The sequence below is a fragment of the Micropterus dolomieu genome, linkage group LG17 (assembly GCF_021292245.1).
Source record: "Micropterus dolomieu isolate WLL.071019.BEF.003 ecotype Adirondacks linkage group LG17, ASM2129224v1, whole genome shotgun sequence".
In the NCBI taxonomy this organism is placed as follows: Eukaryota; Metazoa; Chordata; class Actinopteri; order Centrarchiformes; family Centrarchidae; genus Micropterus; species Micropterus dolomieu.
Window position 1 is genome coordinate 7,748,162 of NC_060166.1, and position 23,387 is coordinate 7,771,548.

At 40.8% G+C, this 23,387-nt stretch overlaps 1 protein-coding gene across 1 annotated transcript in view; it reads left to right on the forward strand.

Annotated features, from left to right (window-relative positions):
* Positions 1-23,387, forward strand: part of LOC123986033 (alpha-2-macroglobulin-like) — a gene marked incomplete at its 3' end in the record, with an annotated part of 38,860 nt that overhangs the window by 6,411 nt on the left and 9,062 nt on the right. Inside the window, exons 11-20 of the mRNA XM_046074087.1 lie at positions 49-274; positions 9,219-9,345; positions 9,523-9,644; positions 9,748-9,799; positions 10,166-10,249; positions 12,254-12,430; positions 15,464-15,539; positions 17,735-17,891; positions 21,126-21,200; positions 22,222-22,384. Coding sequence (XP_045930043.1) covers positions 49-274; positions 9,219-9,345; positions 9,523-9,644; positions 9,748-9,799; positions 10,166-10,249; positions 12,254-12,430; positions 15,464-15,539; positions 17,735-17,891; positions 21,126-21,200; positions 22,222-22,384 — 1,259 coding nt within the window. The remainder of the gene's footprint in view (positions 1-48; positions 275-9,218; positions 9,346-9,522; positions 9,645-9,747; positions 9,800-10,165; positions 10,250-12,253; positions 12,431-15,463; positions 15,540-17,734; positions 17,892-21,125; positions 21,201-22,221; positions 22,385-23,387) is intronic.

Here is a 23,387-nt window from a genome sequence, read left to right on the forward strand (position 1 = left end):
GCATGTTTCCAGCTCACTGAATGTGTCTGTGTGTATCTGCTGGTTCAGAGAGTCTGGAACAAAGGATGTGTCCCTCACTGTCCCAGACACCATCACCACCTGGGAGACGGAGGCTTTCTGTTTGTCCCCTCAGGGGTTTGGCTTGGCTCCTCGTAAAGAGATCACCGTCTTCCAGCCTTTCTTCCTTGAGCTCAGCCTGCCTTACTCCATCATCCGGGGGGAGCACTTTGAACTGAAGGCAACCACCTTCAACTACCTGTCCAGCTGCATCATGGTAACCAATGACCTAGACTGGGTTTTTCTGGCGCCCCCAAAGAGGTTTTAGCGAGCGCCAAAGGAAAATCACCAAATGATCAGAATTGGGGAAAAAAGCGTTTCATATCCTCTCCGAATGTGTATTAATAGCCATTATCAATCAACTGTTGAGCAAGCAGAACATAAACTTAAATATGACATCCTGTCTTCCAGCAGTCACCTCTCCTCTCATCCATAGCGCTGTATTTTACACGTGCAGCAGGTGCTGGATTAATAAACTAGCTGCTGCGCCTGAACGCTCCGCTATGAAGCTGAGCTCGCGCTACTGGGAGCGATGACTTCCTGTTATTTCTCACAATTTAAAAGCTGTTTGTGCTAGAAGTGTGCACGGTATTCATTGGTACTATCACTTTTACATTTTACTCTTTGGTGTACCAGCACCGGTCCTCTCCTCTGCCCTCTCCAGATCAGGTTCTCTGGGCACTACATGGCGTTCTCCTGTTCCCGTTCTCCCCTTCCTGCTAATCTCTGCAGGGGGTGCTTCTCAAGTCTCTTATTTGTTGTTTGCTCGCTCCTCGCTTGAACTGGAAGTTGTTCCGCTCCGCCATCTTGCAGGCCGTCCCAAAGCTCTTATTTGCGCTCTGAGGATCGAGGAGCAATCTTTGAGGAGCTATGAGCGAGGATACACCCGTGCATCCTTCGCGGAAGTCTTTCAATGACCGACACGCCCCCTTATTGGGTAGCTGTTATATTGATTGGACGCTGCAGCTGCTCGGACTGATCTGATACATCAGGACAGAACATTAAACTCATAAAAGTGCATCACTGCAAAGTCTTACCATGCTGCCCTGCACTGATAACTGAGAGACTTTATTATTACATACACAGTGCACATGTAGACACGAACTCCATCAAAAGTCTGTATTGTTAGAGCTGACTGACAGCTGATCCAGCTGTGATCAGCTGCCGCCATCATCAGAAATGGATGACTCTTTACGTGACGCTTGGGAGGAAAGGACTCCTCGTTCTTTCTCTCCTGGCTTGGTTTCCTTCCACACAAGTGAAGGAAATGTGGATGCAATTAAGAGACTTGAGAAGCACCCAGGGAGATAGTGAGCCTTTCACGCAGCCGTGTGCATAGCTGCTCGTCAGTCACTTTTCGTGAATTGACCAATCATAGCCAGGAGGAGGCGGGACATAAAAAAAAAAATAGTTGAGGCACTACAGCAAAGTTTAGAAATGCTGAACTCCTTGTTCTGTATGTCGTTATTACTGACAATTTAATTTGCATAAACAAATGAGATTGATCACCAAGTAGAGCATTTGTCTTATACAATAATTAAATGACTGAAAACCGCCGACAAAAATGAAACTGCTGTTTTGTCCAACTGGAATTATTATAGGCTACTAATGGTAAGCTATAGTAGCCTATATTATTATCTGAAATTATAATGAATACACAAACATTAGCACTAATCAAACTTTAACCACAGTGATGCAGGCTAAAAATCTGAGAAAGGTTCCATTTGTGAAAAAAGCTGAATTTTAACTAATAAACTTTCTGTAGGCATATTATCCAAATCAGGTGTAACCTGTAAATATGTTATACTAACATTATACTTTGCTTTTATACCTTTACTCTAGGTTGTGGTGGATTGTTACGTCCCAAGGTCTAGGGCTATCCTGGACGCAACATAAAAGTGTGGCTTCCCACTCTTACCATTCCCAAACAAGGCCAGAATACAGGAAATACAATTTAGCAGTTTTATTAGCTTCAGAGATGAGCAAACCAAAACAATTTAATTAACCTAAAACTTTCCTAAACCAAAAACAAAAAGTAAAGAAAAGACAAAAGCTCTAAACTAGGTTTCTAATCTCAAAAACAGGAGAAAAAGGGTGCAAACCAAAAGGACTTCTCACTACTACACACTGCTACTTGCTGACACAAGGAAGCTACAACAAAGAAACATCTGTATATAACAAAATAAGGTTGTCAACGACAATCAGAATTACAAAGATAATTTACACAGATTCACTTAACAAATCTCATCTAATCCCAACAGTTCTCTACTCACGACTAACAGACATAACACACAGTTCACAGGCTCAGGTTGGGAATGACAGAGAGAGAGAGTTCCTGTCAGTGGGGCTTAAGATGGCTGCTGTCATGATGTCATGATGCTGTCGTGATCAATGCCTCGCTCATCCTCCTGCACTGCGCTCGCACCAAGCGCACTGGCATCTACTTCCAGCTTAAATGGACGAGTGAAGTTTGGGGTGGTGAGCACAGGCGCACTGTAGAGGAGAACTTTGGCAGCCTCGAAAGCCAACTGACATTCTTCTGAGCCATTGGAAAAGAGTTTTGGGGCTTAACAAACTAGTTAAAGGAGCTACCACATCAGCAAAGTTTTTTCAGAACGCACGGTAGAACCCAGCCATCCCCAGAAAACGACAGAGCTCACGACATGTTTGAGGTTCTGGGAAATCTAAGATTACCTATACTTTGGCAGTAACTGGGCAGACACGACCTTGACCTACTTGTTTACCTAAGTAGGTAACAATAGCCTTCCCGAACTCACATTTAGCCAGATTGAGTGTAAGGGAGGCAGCACACAAGCGCTCATGTGATCAGATCACGTTGATGAATAGGCCACTATGTCATCCAAATAAACTTCACAATTGTCAACCCCACATAGGACCGTGTTCATCAACCGCTGGAAAGTAGCGGGGGCATTTCTCAGACCGAATGGCATGACTGTATACTGGAGAAAATGATCGGGAGTGACGAAGGCACTTATGTCAGTATGTCAAACAAACAAAATATGACCCCAGGTTCATAACAGGATATATTTTGTTTATCAAATGGTCAGAAATAACAAGAAAATGCATAGATTTCGGTCATAAGGTGATTCGCGTGAAGTCACCCTCCCAAAGGCGCCAGTAAAAACCCTGCTAGAAGATAATGGCAGCATGCTGACATGCTAATGTTTAGCAGGTATGTTTACCCTATCCACCATCTTATTTTAGTGTTAGCATGCTAAAAGTTGCTAGTTAGCAATAAACACAAAGTATAGCTGAGACTGATGGAAAATCATTAGTTTTGCAGGTATATAAATCAAAATATTGGGTAGATTGAATATTTAACCTGATGATGGCGCTAGATAAAAAGTTGAGGGATCAGCAAAGTTATTACACTTCGTCCTCTGGAAAATTCCTTTTCATACCAAATACTTTTATACTGATAATTTGTGATTAACCAACACTTTACTGGTTGTCTGTGGTAAAGCATCAACATTTTGACCGAATTCCACACAAACTCTTACTGTCATAGTCATCTTGTGTTTAAACATTATGTCATTCTAATACATCACATTTTGTCTTCTCAGGGAAATTAGGATTATGTAGAACAAATAAATAAATATTTTAAATATCAGGACAAAACATAGGCTGTGGTTCTAGGATCAAGACCCTATATCATGTTACATTGGGTGTTGAGTGCAGAGGCAGGAAAACAGATTTAGGACCCAAGTGCAAAAAACACTTCGTAAGGCAAGAATAAATTCACTGGTTTGTTAAAAAAAAAACCAACACAAATGTTGAGCAGGTACAGTATGTTTACCATATTCGTCATCTTAGTTTCTAACACTTGGTAATATAGTATGGTAGGGCTGCACCTAACGATGTTTTTTCGATTAGTCGATTAATCTAATGACTTAGTTATTCATGATTAATCTAAACACATTTTTTTATTACTTGATTAATATAACAATTTATCATACATATCAATAACATACAATATCAATACATGTAACACAAAGTGCTTCACACTACAGAGCCATTTCAAAACAATAGTTAAAAAAAAAAAAAAGACATCCCCTCCACCTCCAAAACACTAAAACCCCAGGACCCCAGGACAAAAAGCACTAGAAAAACAACTCATCAATAGCAAGTATAGTAAATAATGTTTAATCTAACTCAAATAAATACAGCTCGGCTTGGTTAAATAGGTATGTCTTTAGTTTGCCTTTAAACATTTCCAGATTTCCTGCTGCTTTCAGCTCAACATGAAGGGTGTTCCACAAACGTGGGCCATAACATTGAAAGGACGCCTCACCATAAGTTTTAGTTGAGGCTTTAGGAATAATTAAAAAGCCTCTACTAGAGGACCTGAGGGTTCTAGAATGTTCATAAGGTAACAGCAAATCTGATAAGTATTCTGGACCAACACCATTAAGTGACTCTTAAAATCAATTCTAAAATGAACTGGAATCCAATGCAGGGACTTTAGGATAGGGGTAATGTGTGTTCTCTTTGTGCTCTTAGTCAAAAGACGTGCAGCAGCGTTTTGAAGCAGCTGCAGTTTAGATATTTTTTGGAAGACCAGAAAGCAGAGCATTACAGTAATCAATCCTGGAGGTAATAAAAGCATGGATAAGTGTCTCTGTATTTCCTTGAGAGAGAAAGGGTCATGCACTAGCAATGTTCTTGAGATGATAAAAAGAAGTCTTAGAAATATTTCTAGTATGTGACTCAAAACTGAGATCTTAGTCAAAGATAACTCCCAGGTTTTTTACCTTAACACAGGGATTTAGTGCCAGCATTCGCAGTTTCGTTTTGAGTTTCTCCTTCTGAGATTCAGAACCAATGACCAATACTTCTATTTTGTCCTGATTGAGCTGCAGAAAATGTTCTGCCATCCATGACTGTATGTTTAGAAAACAGTTACAAGGGGCATCTAATGGTCCTGGGTCATCAGGGGACACGGCAATGTAGAGCTGGGTGTCATCAGCATAACTGTTGTAGCATGTCTAACTTAGGTATGAAATCTTCGGACCTCTAGGTAGCTTTTAATAATTATACAATTATTCACTAGTGATCAGTTAGTTAATAATCGCTCAATTATCTTAAATCAATCAGTCAGTCTCATATCTAAAGGGCAAATTCTCTTGGCAGGGACGTAGAAATAGTCAACACGCACAATTTCTTGGTTACAGTGAATATATTAAGTAACTAAGGTGGTTAAAATACATCAGTGAAAATAAGCAATGGCTAAATGAGAATGGATGTTCGATTGTGGGAAGCATTTGACTTGTACAGCAGAGGAGAACTAATGAAAGTAAGCTGTGAGTTTAGGAGTTAAAAAGTCCGACCTCGGTGAAGTTGGCTCGACGACATAGCTTAAAAAAGGAATTTGGTCGTTCCTGAATTAGACCAGTGTAACTTAAGGGACTGATAACTTTAACAAAACAAAAGAAAGAAAGAAAATAAAACAAGTAAAGTTGCTGGAACTGAGGTAAAAATCGATGTTGCGGCACTTTGCGTATGTAGCTTCAAGCGAAACAAAGACTTCGTTGCACTGGTGGGAATTCTTAGGGCGTTGCCTGGAGAGGCACTCCGGACGAGTGCCGAAGCATCCAGAGAGCAGAGCAGAAGGCAAGAGCACGAGGAGAAGAGAAGAGAAGAGAGCGGGCGACGTCGTGTGTCGCTCTTTTGTTGTCTGGGGCGTGGTTCCCCAGAGGGCAGTCCTTTGTTCCCGACAGGGAGCATTTCCGGTTTCCCCTGGGACTGTTTTTCTAAACTTTTAATGTCTATAAAAGAAAAGAAAATTTATTTGCGCGTATTATAATCAAATATTTTCCACAATCAAACCTCAGTGGTCAAACAGTTGTACTGTTCTAAGTTAAGCATTTGGTAACAATTGTCACATTATTGGTCATGTTAAGTAATGAGTGACATTTATGCATTAACGGCATTTCCGACGATGGTATGTAATACTTATTTCGTCCACTTGGGGGAGCTCAGGTTACACGAGGGAAGCTTAAATTAATCCAAAACAATCTTTCCTTAGGAACTGGGGAATTTAGTTATTTAGCCTTAAATTCAAGCTGGCGATTAATAGAGTATAGAATGACATTTCTTTATCGTCATTTCTAAAGGAATTATGTGAGAAAGTATTGTGAACAAGCATTGGTTGCACATAAGATGAAGGGGTGTCCTTAATCTTGCTGAAAATAAAAACACTGCAAAAGTAACTTATTTAGATTCTTTTCAGCAATAATATCAACAACAGATAGCAACAACATGGTAACATAACTACTTAAATAGAGGCAAACATAATCAAGTAACTAAAAGATTTAATTAAACAGTTAATGCTTTGAGTCTTTGGAGACTGCAGTCGTTTACACAAAGTTCAGGACGGTCCTGGATTTTGTCACTTAGGCGTGAAGGGGTATCCCTTTGATGGGGTAATGAAACACAGAGCAAGGTCAGTTGCCACGGTCACATGTGTGTGTGTGTGTGTTTGTGTGTGTGTGTGTGTGTGGGGGGGGCAGTTTAGGATTTCCTGCCCCCCTCCAAGGAGAGTTCCGATAGGCTGTTCACGGAAATGCTAATCGCTGGTTAATGTCCCTTTTGTCTGTTTAACAGTCAGGCACCGAGAGACTTATCTCGGCTGTTGTCAAAGATGGCCAGTTTTATGATCAACTGCTCAGGAATAGCACTTAGAGAGAGTGACCTCCACCCCCACTCTGTTGGGGTCTCTTCAGCCGTCTGTTGAAAGTTGATCTCCACCTTCCTGCTTCTCTCTCTCAGGGAAGAGGGGCATAGTTTTGAGTAGTTCAAATTTATTTAATATAAAATACACAAATCCACACTGTTGTCCCACTACACTGTGAAAATTGATGCCGTGGCTCTTGATGACGTCTCCAAGCGGCAGCATGTACAGATTAAAAAGGGTAGGGCCTAAAATTGAGCCCTGTGGAATACCACAATTCATTTTATGTCTTCTGGATAAAGATTCATCAATACACACAAAGAATTCTCTATCAGTGAGATATGATCAGAACCAATTAAGAACAGAACCTGAGAGGCCAATCAGATTGTACAGTCTGTTTAAAAGAATTGATTCATCTACTGTATCAAAAGCTGCACAAGTAGCATTAATATTGATGGTTTCTTCTTATCCATGTTCCATCTAAGATCATTAACAATTTTTACCAATGCTGTCTCAGTGCTGTGATTGAAAACCAGACTGGTATATATTGTGCTTGTTTTCCGCTTTGATTTTGCTTAAAGTGTTCAAGCATTGCAGTTTTGCTTCTGTGATAAAACATTTCCAGTTTGCAGAGCTTTCAGAGCACCATGTTGTTGAGTCTCTGTCTAAAATAAAATCTGTAGGCTACTGCAGTTTTTAGATTGCAAACCGTTGTGCGCTCAAACTCATGAGCAAACATAATTGGACAAACAGAGACCAAAACACCAGGAGATCTTCACACAACATGCTGGAACTCATTTAAACTCCCACTGCAATGTTACAGTAATCATCTTGAGGTTGCTCTTATTCATGCTCGTTACATGATAATGGTACACTGATTGCATTTTTGAGTTTGTGTTGGAGTCTGTGTTGTGCTGGGAGCCGGTCGTTTTTGTGTTTTAGCAGACTCCATCTCATTAGCTGCGGAGGTTGCTGTGTATACAGCTCAGAATCAGAAGGCAAGAAGCTCAGGAGCATGTATGCACTAACAGCCAAAGGATTTCCCGGAAAATCTGATCCAGAGTCTTGACATAGGATTAGGCATACTGGCCATCAAAGGCAACAAAGAAACTTGCAAGTGGATTGTTATCGGCAATAAAAAAAAATTGATTCACTTCATAAAAAAACTATATAGCTCCTTTAATACCTATATCTTTCACATCTGGTTTCTTTTTGTACTAACATTGTTCTATATGAATACTTAACTCTTTATAGAGGATCCAGATGGGGTTGTTCTCTTAGTCCCCTATTCCTCAGGCATTTCTCAAACCAGCTATTAAACCACTGCCACTTCTTTGAGAAGAAGACTTTAGGCAGGGCTATTACAAATTCAGTTGGGCCAAATTTTGAAACCAGGACATGGAGATGGGCCTGGCATTATCTCACAAGTTGGGATGGGCTTTTATTGATACCCTCTTATTGATACTTCTTATTGATACTCCTTATCAATACACCTTATCGATACTTCTTTTTCATTACTAAATAATTGCCTATTAAAAAATATGTTTCAAAATTTGTATTATAACTAAATGTTGTTTCTAGAGTGGCTACATGATTTACAACAGCAAAGTCACTAATATCTCACTGGAAAATCTAAAATGTCAGTAAAATTAAATCATATTCCTGACATCAAAATATTGAGTGATGTTTAAAAAGAATGACAAGCTCCCTGTCACACCTTCCTCCTGCCCTCCTCCTTCTGCTGCTTCTGGTAGAGAGGTTTGTCTCAGCCACCAGCTGAGTTTATATGTGACAGATTTTAATGTACATGGCAAACTAAGATAAACAGTTATTACGGACCTACAGCTTTCATTTTAGCTTGTTTGTAACAATTAGCTATTAGCAGAGCTAGCACTGTGCTTTTGTAAAACCAAAACATCTGTGATCTGTGCAGCGCATGTTAAACTCTCAACAGAGATGAGAAAGAAATTAAATAGCTCTCTAGTTAGCTACTTCCACTATAGATGTATTTTACCTATGTTGTCATATATAAGATGTATGCTAGGCCACATTGAGGTTGCTTCTGTGGTAGATGTGGCAATTGAATAGGGTCACAAGGGATAAATACAGATTATTTACTCATAATTTGTTTATATGCTGATGATCTCCTTTTATATATTTCAGACCGCGATTAATCCAAATATGGATATACAACAGAATTTAATTATTTGGGTAATGAGTTAAAGTAACTCATAACCCAGGAGACTTTGCTCAGTCTGTCATAGAAAAAGATTTTAACCACTCCCTTTTCAACGTGGAATCAATATGTTTCAATGCCACTTTCCATAAAAGCATTGTTGAAACCTGTAAGCAACTGGACCATCAAAAGTTGACATCTTGGAAAAAAATCATTTGCAAGATACACCTTAGAAAGGTCAAAATTGTTTTTGTCATAAATCTCCAGTTATAAAATATATTGTTGTCTGAACAGGTCACTGTGACTCCAGCACCCTCTTTAGACTACACCCTTACTCCGCTCTCTGGTGACCAGTACACATCCTGTTTGTGTGGCAGTGAGCGCAAGACCCTCAGCTGGACCATGGCCCCCTCAGCCTTGGGTGAGGATCAAGCTTTTATCCACATTGGTGTCAAAAGGGTTGCTGTCCCTCTTTCCTCAGCACAACCACTTTTCATCTCTATGAAATCAGTGAAATACACCTCAGTGACACTTAAACACACAACAGGATCTGAAGAAGTTGTTACTCAAGTTTCACTCTGTTTGTTGATCTTTGCAGGGGTTGTGAATGTGTCTGTGACGGCTGAGGCTGTGGCATCCCATGCTTCATGTGACAATGAGATTGTGAGCGTTCCAGAGAGAGGACGTATCGACGTGGTCACACGATCTCTCATAGTAAAGGTTGGTACCTTAAAAACAAGATGACAAAGACAAGTTTAACCATTATTTTTTGCATTTAATACAAGCTGGAAACTTTGGAAGTCATATTATTTCTTCCTCTTAGGCGGAGGGAACTGAGATGACAAAGACCTACAACTTTCTGCTCTGCCCAAAAGGTCAGTATGGTTTACACCAGGCATGGCACGTCAAACGTTTACATAAAGGAGAGCCAAATGCTATGTGTTAGGAGTCGAGTAGATAACATGTCAAAATGCAATAAACATTCAGTACTTGCAGGTAGCAGTTAGTTTCATTGTGATTATGGCAATTGTGACAAGTTTAGTGGAGGTGTGTCAGATTTTTTAAATTACATTAATTCACATTGTATTAATCTAATCGAAGAGCTGATCATGTTCATTGAACCTCCAATTTTTTGATTTCCAGTCTGACTCTGTTTTAATTCACTAATCATCCCTTAATCTTAGATCTTTGTTTCAGTACTGTTTCAGTACTTTCTCTCTGTTTGTTCTGTCTGTACACAGGGGAAGCTGTGACAGAGGAAATAGACATCCAACTCCCTGAGAACATGATTGATGGATCTGCCCGTGCTTCACTATCAGTCCTGGGTAAGCTAATAAATTTATTTTAAAAAGAGTGTTGTTTTAACCAGACATATTCCGGCCTCCAGCCTCATAATGGAATCAATAATAAAAATAGACTCGTGACTGGTTTGTCCTTTTAAAGATGTATATAATATTTAAAAATAGATAAACTACTTTTCAATAGTAAGGTGGGTCTAGATCACACCAGTGGCTCAGCCTGGAAGTTACCTTCTTTTAGGATGCAAACAGCCCAGGGTTCAAGTCCCCAGGTGGCCAATTCTTACTTGCCAACAATGGGGAAACTTGCCCATGTGGTATGTTTCCTTTCATTAGCTCTGTAACAGTACTCTGCATAATGACAATAAAGTTGAATCAAATCTAATGTTATGTGGTTTTCCCGTAAACAAAAGGGTTAAAATCTCACATGTAATTTAAAATAACATCTACCCAGAAGCATAGAATTAGGTATGGCAGGTATGATAGGATGATGGTGAACTGTTTAATGATATGGAAACTCTACCTAAAGAATCACTTCAGTATTTTTAAACCCATTTTCAAATTTTTTGGGTGTTGAAATGACTAGCAGGTGCAAAAAGGTTTGGAATTTATGCAGTAGCCAGCAGCCGTGAACCAGCTGCAGTAACTGCAGCATATTCTTTCAGGGCAAATTTGCCCCTTCAAAAATATGTTCACAAAAAGATCTTCTTTTTGCTACAAGCTCAGACTGTTTTAGTGTACCGGAGAAAATTGTAATGTAAATTTGTACATTTTAATGAAAGATTATCAAAGCAGAATGAAAATAAATTCATTGAATTTAATAAAGTCAAAATACAAAACATGCTTTCGTAACAATTTACACATTAAATTGAATTCTGGCAGGACAACAAAATGTTTTAGGTGGTGCAACAACTTTCAAGTCTGGTTAATGACATGATTAGTCTTAAAGACTGGTATTATGCTAATTTTCAGGTTCAAAATCTTAATTAGTGGTTGTACGAGAACAGGTTTACATGGTTTAATTTTCAAAAAACACCATATTTTTCTCATACTGTACATTGCTTTTTATTGTTTTTTTATTGTTACTAGCCCTATTGTTATTATTGTTATTATAATCATTAACATTACGACTGTTACCATTAACACTACTATAAATATCTGTACCATTTTTCATTTAGTCTATAGCAACATCATCTTCACTGTCTGTACCTCTGTGTGTATATTGTGTAGGCTGCCTCCCTCCCCTCTCTCTCCTTCCATCCCTCTCTTTTTCTCTCTGTTCCTCTGTTACCCTCTCTCTCTCTCTCTCTCTCTCTCTCTCTCTCACACCCCAACCTGTCGAGGCATTTCTCTCTCTCTCTCTCTCTCTCTCTCTCTCACTCACCCCAACCGGTCGAGGCAGATGTCCGCCCACCCTGAGCCATGGTTCTGCTCGCGGTTTCTGCTTCTTAAAAGGAAGTTTTTCCTTGCCTCTGTCGCCTAGTGCTAGCTCTTGGTGGGAACTGTTGGGCTTCTGTAAATAGCATCATAGAGTACGGTCTAGACCTGCTCTTTTATGAAAAGCGCTGTGAGATAACTGTTGTTGTGATTTGGCGCTATATAAATAAAATTGAATTGAATTGAATGCTACATTTTAGTATCCCTCAGCTCGCTTGGAACCTTGACGGAGGTGAGGTGATATGAAATAAAGTACCTGGAAGCAGGTACAGGTATAACATTTCTACAATGGAAAACCAAACAAAGGCGAGTCGAGCCAAAGGGCCTCCGCTCAGACTAGCTTGGTTTGAGGGCATGCCTGACCCCGCTAGCCACTTTACAGCTTTATGACGCGTTTTCATTGTGATGTCACAAGTAAAGTAAGTGAAGGGCTGGACTACAAACGAGCTGTTTTCAAGCTGTTCAGAGCAGTGCTTTCTGTGGGGATTTTTCACTTTGCAAACCTGTTACATGCACAAAAAAGAGATATAACTCAATAAAGGAGAGGGGAAAAGCCAAAAAACATAACACCACCTCTTTAATGTTCTTGTGCAGGTGACATTCTGGGCCGAGCCCTGAGGAACCTGGATGGGCTGCTGAAGATGCCGTATGGATGTGGAGAGCAGAACATGGCGCTCCTGGCCCCCAACATTTACATCCTCCAGTACCTGGAAAACACACAGCAGCTGACCGCAGCCATCAAGGAGAAGGCTACCAACTTCCTGACCAGTGGTGAGTCACTGTTAACTTTATATTGCGGATAAAAAAAACTTTTAAGATATTTAAATAAGCCAAATATCCCACCTGTAACTGCCTGCCTGCCTTTTTGGCGGCGGCAGCTGCCTTGTAGCCGTTGTGTCGTTCACATTACGTGACTGATCGGTGACAGGGGGGTCACACACTACACGAGCTAACAGCGGCTGTGTCACCCGCAGCTGGTCTCCAAACCACGTTTTGTCAAGAAAACACACGTGAAATGTGAAATGTGAAATAAGCAATCCTGCACACATAACAGCTGTTTGTTATTGTAAAGATAGCAATTATAAAGACAAAGAGTCTGGGTGAAAGGATGGATTAGCACACGCAGGTAGCAGGGTTCGCTACAGAGAGAGCTGGAGGTGAGTTAAAAGGTGCAGCCCCCCAACACCCAGTTAACTCCTGACTCTGAGGTTACAACTCACGGCCCAAAAAGGAGAACAACAAACGCACGCGTGTAGATTTTCAGCTGAAGACTGCGGATTACTTTGGCTAGCCTTCAACGCAACAATCAATCATGATTTCAGTTAAATACTAAAGTTGCTGTTACTGTTACCTTGTCTGTTGTCCGCTGGCAGAACACCGGCTGCTTTCTGATCAGGCGCCGGCGTGCTGTTGCCAACGCAACATAAGTTTTGTTTTACAGTGGACAGATGGTAACATTACAGAGTCGATGATTTCTTTAGCTTGAAATAATCCCATACTTTGGACACTTTCTTCTTCATCCCTCGTTATATTTTCTCTTTTGCTTTTCACTTTGCAAACAGCTCCATTATAATCACGTCATGTTCAAAACTCAAAAAAATCTTGTTTCCTAACCACCTTTCCTTGACCTCGACGGAAAATGTCATGAGGTCAAGGAAAGATGTGAAGGAGAATCCATTAGTACTAAGGAAAAGAGGACAGCGGGTCTAAAAGAATCCAACTGCTCTTTTCTAGGTGACGTAATTATGCGACGGCGAATGTTACTGACGTGGCTTGCTGTGATAAAACTACAATGTTCTGAAGATGGACTACATAAACCGCATCTTTGACACTGCGCCCCATGTTGTTGTAATGCAGGCCATCTAAAGGTGGACAACACGGTGGAAAATATTACTTCATAACCAAGATAGCAAAAAGGCAGATAGGGTACCAATCTCTAATGGACAGGTTGTCACATTGAGAATGCTCACACTCACCCTCCTGCCCACCCATAGGCCTATTTATCAACACTGTATTTACATACAATTGGGATCAATTGTATGGAAATACAGTGTTTCCCAAAGAATGACAGCGTAACTGTGCCGAGAGAGAGAGAGAGAGGGAGCGACGGGGCGAGAGGAGATGCTGAGAGAATATATGCGCTGTGCAGCGCTCTGTCATCAAATACCATTTTAAATAGTAACAAAATCAATGGAAAATGAGCGATGATAATGTGGCAAGACGCCACAAATAAATCAGTGTGTGGGAAACGCCTACTTTAGAGGTTATCCAGCTTGAGCTTTGCCTTTATTAAGGCGAGGGTGTCAGCATCTGTGACTGAAGTAAAATGAATTAATGATATTGCTGAAGGCTGGCAATAGGCCTACATAATGTGAGGTTACACGCTGCAGCATTATCCTCACTTTGATCACGTTACAAGACAGCTTGCATGGGTCTCAGTTAAGCCTATTGTTGACAGTTAAAGATATATGCATATTAGCAAGTTAGGGCATAAGAGAGAAAAGGCTTAATAGCCAATGGTAACTTAACATGGTGATCGACATCCTTTATCATGGTGGGTGATTTCTTTTTTTTATTGTAGAAAACACTTATTTCAACAACCCGAAACATAAAAAGGTGTTGATACAATATTAGATTACAAAAAAGCCAAAAGAAAACAAACCAAAAGAAAGAAGGTAATTGTGAGTCTTATCAGGTGGCAGACCTGGCTATTCCTGGTTGAGGTCGGGTGTAGGGGTTTCCTGGCGCAGTCTGTGTGGAAGAAACTCACGGCTCTGGGTTTAGCAGGAAGGGAGAGGAAGGCAGCTGTCCGTAGGTTGGGTGAGGCAGCAGAAAGAGTGTCTTGCTGGCAATGGAGTAGGACGGAGGAGTTGAGCTGGGGGCCAGGAGGAGATGGGCAGTGGCTGGCCGCCACTGCCGACCCGCCAACTGGAGGGTGTTGTGGTTCAGGATCGAAACACCCCGTGAAATTTGGACGCCACCTGATGACATCTTCTCCTGGCTGAAAGCTACAGTCATGCACTATAGTCAGTGACTGATTTAGATAGCATCAGTAAAGATGTATCCAATAGTCATAATGTGCGTCTGTTTTGCAAGGATCTTGCTAAATGTGGATTTTATCGTTTGAGATTGTGAACATGCGTTGCTTTAAATGATGCCATCGCAAGGAATTGTGGGACGGCATTCTCTCCTTTCCTTTCACAAAGGATGGTCCTGTGTACCCTAGGCTAAAGGAGATATGAAAGGAAGCATTGAGGCTCCTTTCCTTAGCTTTTAGAGAATTTGAACAGCTCTTATCATGGCTGCTACTGAAATACTTCCGGTTCATTTCACTCAGTTAGGAACCTTCCTAAGCAAAAAAGACTTTTCGAACGCAGCTACAGCGTAAGTGCGATGTGCGACGGTAATAAATGTCCGTGCAAAACAGTGTGCTAAATAGTTATATGGATTAAACAAAGCATCGATGCAAAGAATTTGTGTCGATGCATTTTATTAATCGATTTAATCGATGAATCGTTTCAGCCCTAGCGTCCCCGCCATAACCCCTAGCTGAGCTTCGTAGCATGTTATTTCCCCTTTCTTTCACCTCATTACCTGTCATCTCTCTACTGTCAGCTGTCCAATAAGGGCATACAATTCCCAAAAAGGTTGGGTGTTTTTGTCTGTTCTTTCAAACTTACATAGACATCATAAACAAATTTTATCTAATAATAAATGTATGTATGTATGTATGTGATGTATTTAACCTAGATTATCTGAGTGTAGTTTTAATGCCCTAACAAGTCTGTTTCTCTTGTTTTACAGGCTACCAGAGACAGCTAAACTACAAACATGGCGACGGTGCTTACAGCACATTTGGATCAGGTACAGGGAACACTTGGTGAGAATATGTCTGATCGATCATCCACAAATAATAACTATATATGCGTTGTGTGCAACATTTACTGTTGAGGTCAAGAAAAAACTAGACCTGCTAACAGTTTAAGACACAAGCCACACCCAGCGACCCACAGAGGTGTTGCAAATGGTGCCTGCAGTCCTACAGCCCCGACGCAAATTCCAGGTGGAGAACATTTTATTCAAAAAGAGTAGTGTGATAAAATATGATAACATTTCGTGATTTTGCACCAAAAGCGACACCTAGTGGCCAATTGGTTCCAGATTTTGCACACATCCTTAGTGGGGCATGTGAATGTACTGACCCAAATGAACCTTTGCTAAGCCCCGCCCCCCTTAGTTACGTCCGACAAACTGTCGGCACTGCCGCTGTCTATTACTGTACTCCCCGGAGTAATATTGTCACATTTGTTGGAAAAAGCGATCTCAGAAAGAAGCAGTCAGTTTTGCAGTTGCATTATACATTTGAAGGTTGTATTCAGGCTGTCAAACTGACTCAAACAGACGGGGGAAAGATAGAAGCCAAAGCCTTCCAATTACACAATACAAGTGAACCACGATTGAGAAAAGACAACGATGTTAAGAATCAACAGTGTTCCTGTACAGCTGGGTAGGCCTTTATTAGTAGGGCTTTATAGCGTTACATTCAGTAGGAAGTTAGCTAGCGTTAGCCAGCTAACATTACATTAGGGACAATCCACAGCCTACATTTTCTTGATTTATTTTAGGTTTTGGAAAGAGAATAAATTGCACTTCTCCTTTCAATCTCTCTGGGTAGCTGCTGTAACTATTACAAGATGCCTCTGGAGCAGGTTTTGACCATATCTTAGAAAAATACAGCTAAAAAACTACACTTTTTGCATTAGAGTCAGTGTAAATGCTCCGTACTTGTATAGCGCCTTTCTAGTCTTTTCGACCACTCAAAGCGCTTTTACACTACATCTACATTCACCATTCACTGAGCCTAATTTGGGGTTCAGTATCTTGCCCAAGGATACTTCGACATGCAGCCTGGAGGAGCCGGGGATTGAACCGCAGACCTTCCAATTAAAGGGTAACCCACTCTAACTCCCGAGCCACAGCCATGAAAGTGTCGGTCCTGCGTACTGCGCTGTGATTGGCCAGCTGTGTATTCGGAGTGTGGCTTACTGCGCTGTGATTGACAAGCTGTGTATTCGGGGCGTGGCTTAGCGAAGGGTGTGTGGAGGTATTTGAATGTGCGACATACTAAATGACCATCACTGGCCAAAATATGTGGCTGCACATTGTATCCATGCTAATACAAAAAGTACCAAACAAATACACAACATATTTCTAATACATCATATTTAGAAACAAATACAGCATGTCGTACAAGTACAAAAAATATCTCCAAAAGAAAATGCTATAGTTTGGTGTTTTGTATTTGCAATTCAAAGTGTGTTTGTTAGTGAATCATGGGCATTTGTAAAACATGTTTCAAGTTTTTGCAGGAAATTAACTATATAGAAAGCACTGCTGCAAATATTAGCATGTTATTTTATTTTGTTGGGTCTCTGTTAATAATATTATAGTACAGGCCTGCTCTATATAAAAAGTGCATTGATGTAACGTTGTTGTGAATAGGCGCTATATAAATAAAATTTAATTGAATGTTATGTAAAATATGACTTCTTCAGAGAAGTAGGGCTGTAACTAACCATTATTTTCAGTCAACTAATTTCTCAATTATTTTTTCGATTAATCAACATTTTTGTCAATTATTTTTGTCACCCGCTTACCCTAACCCTAATTAAAACCATTTAACTAATTAAAATTCTTTCAAGTGAATTATTGATATACCCAAACATATACAAAGTAGCTACCAAGTTGACAAAGTTTACTATTCAGAATGAACACTAGTATCAACACCAGGGGAAAAATAGGGAAGAAGACAAGACAAGACCTCCTTCTCTCTCTGTCCCTCCGCCCGCTAACACACACCTCCTCCTCTTCCTGGCAGCATGGCACAGTGGTACTACCATTGTGCTAAGTAAATTACATGTACATTTTAAAAAAAAAAATCTCTACACTTCTTATGAATGCATGCTTAAGCAATAAGTGTTATGTTTAGTATATTGTTGTGACTATTGTAAGACATTACACAGATCAAGTGCTTCCTCTTCAATTTATTTAGTTATTGTTTGACCTTCTCCTCAGGCTGACTGCTTTTGTACTGAGATCTTTTGCCAAAGCACAGTCTTTCATCTACATTGACCCAGTAAAGCTTGCTGAGTCTAAGTCTTGGCTGGATGGCAAACAACGAGAAAACGGCTGTTTCCAGCAGCTGGGAAAACTCTTCCACAACAGAATGAAGGTCAGTCTCTGTTGAGTTTGTATGAAAATGGCTGATGATAACTTTAAGTGAAGAATGTTAGATATGTTGATTTTCACTGCACCATCCAGCACACCTTTAATTATCACTCAGTCGTAACTGATGCCCGCCTGGGGCCCGTTTCATGGAAATGCAGTATGCAAGTGGCAATTTGCAACACTTCCTTCTCATGTTCATTTTAAAGCGGTCATATTATGCTTTTTGGCTTTTTTCCCTTTCCTTTATTGAGTTATATATCTTTTTGTGCATATAATAGGTTTGCAAAGTGAAAAAGCCCAAAGTCCAGCCCAAAAGGAGTTCCCATCTCCCACAGAAAACTCTGCTCTGAACTGCCTGAAAACAGCTCGTTTGTAGTCCAGCCTTTACTTCACTCTCTTCACAAGAAAACATGCATCATAACTCTCACCTAGCAGCTCGTCCGACACACACTCAAAACCACTGAGCTGCAGCACACACCTTTCCTCTCCCTTCCAAACACGAGCTACCCTCCAGGCAGTCAGTGGACATAAAGTTGTTAATGTGATGTAGAGACAGAGCTCAGTTAAAACTTTATGGATGAAAGATACTTTTGTTACAGATTAATAACTCACCACTCTGAAACTCTTGCTCCAGTCCATATTGCTAAGGTGGTAAGGGGAACATATGCTGACTGAGCTGTCTTACAGGCTTCTCACTGACCCGCCCTTCTCTGCTTCTGATTGGCTAGTAGTCCTTAACTAGTGTAGTGTACAAACAGTGTGGATTTGTGCATTTTATATCACAAAATGGGAGAAAGAAAAGGAGGGGGTTTTGAGATATCAACCCTCAACAGACGCCTGAAGCAAACCAAAGGCAGGGGTTGAAAGGTTGCTTTCCCTAAGTGCTATTTCTGGGCAGTTGATCGTAAAACTTGCCACCTCTGATGCCTAAGCCATGTAAAGGCGGTGCCTGACTGTTAAAATGACAAAGAAACACTCACCAGAGATTAGCTTTCTCCTGAACAGCCTATCGGAACTCTTCGTAAGAGAGGGCAGGAAACCCTAAACTGCCCCCCACACATGTAACCATGGCAACTGACCTCCCTCTTTGTTTAATTACCTCACATCAAAGGATATTCTCCTCTTCACAGCCAGATGTAAATTTGTGAGGAACTCCAGGACACCAGAAGACTGCCCTGAACTCTTTGTGTAAACAAAAGAGTACTCTCCTCAAAACTCAAAGCATTACCTTGTTTAATTAGATAATCTTTAAGTTACTTAATTAGGTCTCTCCACTCCATTTGAGTAGTTATGTTACCATGTTGGTGGTAATCTTGCAGTGTTTAATTTTCAGCAAGGATCCCTGACCTTTATTCCTTTTTTGTTGTTGTTGTAATCAATGATTTGTTCACAACACTTTCCGACACTTCCTTTAGAAATGATGATAAAGGAATGTCATCCTATACTCGATAAATTTTCCAGCTTGAATTTAAGGTTAAATAGCTAAATTCCCCAGCTCTTGAGCAAGAAGATTGTTTTAGGATAAATCAAAGCTTTCGTCATGTAACCAGAGCTCCCCCAAGTGGACAAAATAAGTATTATATGCCATCGTTTGAAATGCCGTTTAATGTATAAATGTCACTCTGTATTTACCTGTTCATAATCTAATGCCATTTGTGTATCTTGCTTATATTCTCTAAGAACGTGTAACAGCCAATATATCCAGAAAGCTAGTTAAGTTCCTCTCATCTGATGTGATTCCTATGAAATGCTAACCTTTTAAGGTCTAACTACTGACAATTGTTTTCCTTTTTATCAAGTGCTTAAAACTTAGAACGGTACAACCATTTGACAATTAAGGTTTGATTGTGGGAAGATATTTGATTACAGTACGCCCAAATAGATCTTTGATTAACTTTTAATATGTCTAAAGAAAGACGGTCTCTCAGGAAACCGGGAAACAAGCCCTCCCTCAGGGGAACAAAGGACTGCCCTCTGGGAACCACGCCCCAACAGACAAAAGCAGCGACCCACTCTGTCTTGCTCTCTCTTGTCTCTCTATTGTTTCCTGTTCTCTCCAACTGCGCTTCGGCATGCACCCAGTGTGCTCCCTCTCCCGGCAACGCCCTAAGAAGTTCAACCCGGCGCAGCGGAGGCTTTGTTCGTTTCAAGCCACACATGCAAAGTGCCGCGACCTCAGCTTTCCCTCGTTTCCAGCAACTTTACTTGCGTTTTATTTTCTTTGGTTTTGTTAAAAGTTATCAGTCCGTTAAGTTATACTAGTTTAATTGAAGAACGACCAAGTTCTTTTTTTAAGCTTTATTAATCGAGCTAATCCCACCGACGGCAGACCCAGCCATGTGGCCTGCCACCAGTCACAAAGGACCACCAAACCTCTGACCCGAGCCAAGATTTGAAAGGCCCCGACTGCGAGTTTCTTCAATAAGCCAACAAAAGACGGACCTCCGGAGCAATTCCCTGGCAGAGAAAGTGACTGCTTTAAGCTGTCTTAACTGAGAACGCACAGAACTCCGCCAGTGTGAGGCCGTTTAGCAGCAACCCGGCTGGGAGAAACAACATTCACTAAGACCAAAACCCTGCATTCTGTGATCAGTGATGTCCAATAGTCTGCTAATCCATTATTTTTAGTCCTTAAACTCCTAGACAAATTTAATTGAGTTAGTATTGAGTCAAATCCTCCCCACAATATAACCCACATTCTCATTGTTTAGCCATTGTTATTTCTTTGATGTATATGTAACCGCATTTATATTCAGCTTAGTTAGCTAATAAATCTCACCGTAATCAAAGGAATTGTGTGTATTGCCTATCTCCAAGTCCCTGCCACGAGAATTTATCCCTTCGATATGAGACTGATTTAAGAGAGAGAGGTGAGATGTATCACTCCATAGCTAAAACGAAGCGAACGCACAGGGTGAAAAGAGCTGCAGCAATGTGCAGTATGACAAAAGATATGGTGTTTTTTGAAAATGAAATCATGTAAACCTGTTCTGGTACTACCCCTAAATAAGATTTTGAACCTGAAAATGACTTTAACACTTTAACAGGTTTCACTTGGTATAATTGCGACTCATGCATGAGCTTACGAGAGCTCTGTAAGACTCACATATCTTTTGTGAAACAGGACACTGTCACCATTTGCAGTCTGTCTGTAAGCAGTACTCAAAATCACTTGAATCTGGCGCCTGTGTTGGAGCTACAGTGATGGTAACGTCTGCATGATGCTTCCTCTCTACAGGGTGGTGTGTCTGATGAAGTGACTCTCAGTGCTTACATCACTGCTGCCTACTTGGAGATGAATACGTCTGTAAATGTGAGTTGACTCCTTGTAATACAAAAATCTCAGTTTTAACTGTAAACCTGAAAGAATTTTCTTTATAAGACACAAACCAACAACTTTTACACAGACAATAATAAGGATGAAAGTTTTATATACTATTTTTATGCATTTATAATACTAATATTAATGGATTACATTTATATAGCCCTTTATCGTAGAAACTTAAAGTGCCTCAGAGTAGGGGGGCACCAGCAATGTGTGGCACCCACCTGGTTGATGCATAGCAGCCGTTTTGTACCAGAATGCTCCCCACACATCAGCTTGAGGCGGAGAGGGAGGGAAACATTGAGCCAATTACTGTGGGGGATGATTAGACGGCCAGATGGAGAAAGCCAGGTTAGGAATTTTGCCATGACACCAGGGAACCCCTACTCTTTGCGACACATGCCAAGGGATTTGATCTTAGCTCACAGTAAGCTCATGCAGGTAGAATGTGTCCGACTTGACTGCGCCGTATTTATTCCCATGCCCTGCAGTCGCCTGCAGCTCACACTAGACCATCAAGAGTCACCTCAAACGTACCAATTGTTAGTACCACAGGGAAGACTGCCCCCTATTGACCCACCAAGACCTTTTCCATCAGCAACTTAATTTTTGCTGGAGGTCTGTCATCCAGGTACTAGCCAAGCCCAAACCTGCTTAGCTTCAGTAAATCAGCAGTAGCAGGCTACACATTGGTATGGTTGGTGTGGCTTAAATAAATCTAGATGCACATTACTTTCCAGCATTTTTATTGCGTCTTCCCAGTCTACAAGTTCTTAAATCTTAGTTGTTGTTTGTGTTTTTTTTAAGTGTTTCACATACTATTTTGTAAATCCTTGGCTGGATGATGGAAATTCATTCTTTTATATTTAGATACTGTATCTATAGCATAGTGTGATAGAATTAGTTTAGGGTATAATCATAAAATAGAATAAACTTGCTTGTTAAGCTCAATAAAATCACTTGAGTCCTGAGATCATTTATTATAATGTATTTTTTGAATCTGTTATAGGATCCTGTGGTGAACAAGAGCCTTTCTTGTCTCAGGGAGTCCATCAGTGACCTCAGCAACACCTACACTACAGCTGTGCTGGCGTACGTCTTCACCCTGGCAGGAGACACGGAGACCCGTGCTCACCTTCTGAAGCACCTGGACACTGTTGCATCAAACCAAGGTGAGTCATCCTCCTAAAGGAAATCCTTCTGGCTTCATTCCTGTGAATGTAGCTCACCCTACCATACTATTTCTGTTGTCTCCGGTGCACGCAAGAGGTATCATGCCATTAGGCAAAGAAATATGGCACTCCTCAAGCCTTTAAAACAGACACTACCCACATCTGTTTACTTCTCTGTAGACTCATGGAGCTGCCAGTCTTTATCACTGCTTATGCTAATACATTATCTCTTGGGCTACTGGCACTCACTGAGACCTGGATCAAACCAGAAAACCCTGCTACCCCCGCTGCGCTGTCCACCAATTACTCTTTCACCCACCGACCGTCTGGGAGGCGGGGTGAGACTGGGCTCTTAATTTCTAACAAATGGTAAAGGTCTCTGTGATTGTCATAAACCATCCACCAGGACAAATGGGTAACTTCGTGGACGAGTTAGACACGCTGCTATCTTTATGGTGTGCCTCAGGGGTCGGTCTTAGGACCCATTTTGTTTTCCTTGTATCTGCTTCCCCTTGGACATATTATCCATAAACATGGCATTTCTTTTCATATTTATGCTGATGACACACAAATATACTTGCCCGTCAGATCCACAGACCCTGGGATGCTGAGTTCACTTAACAACTGCCTTTGTGAAGTTAAAAAATGGATGTCAAATAATTTCCTCCAGCTGAACTCAGACAAAACAGAAATCCTGGTCATCGGGTCTCAGCAGATGGCAAATCAAATACTGCCATCTGCTGGTTCCCTAGTAAATCACATTAAGCCTGTGGCAAAGAACCTTGGTGTTTGGTTTGATAGTAATTTAAATTTCGAGCAGCACACCACAAAGCTTGTTCAATCATGTTTTTATCAACTTAGAAATATAGCTAAAATTAGATCAATGTTAACTTTTAAGGACACCGAGACCATTTTACACGCCTTCATCTCATCACGCCTCGATTATTGCAACAGCCTTTTCACCTGTTTAACCCAAAAATCTATTGATCGACTCCAGACTGTC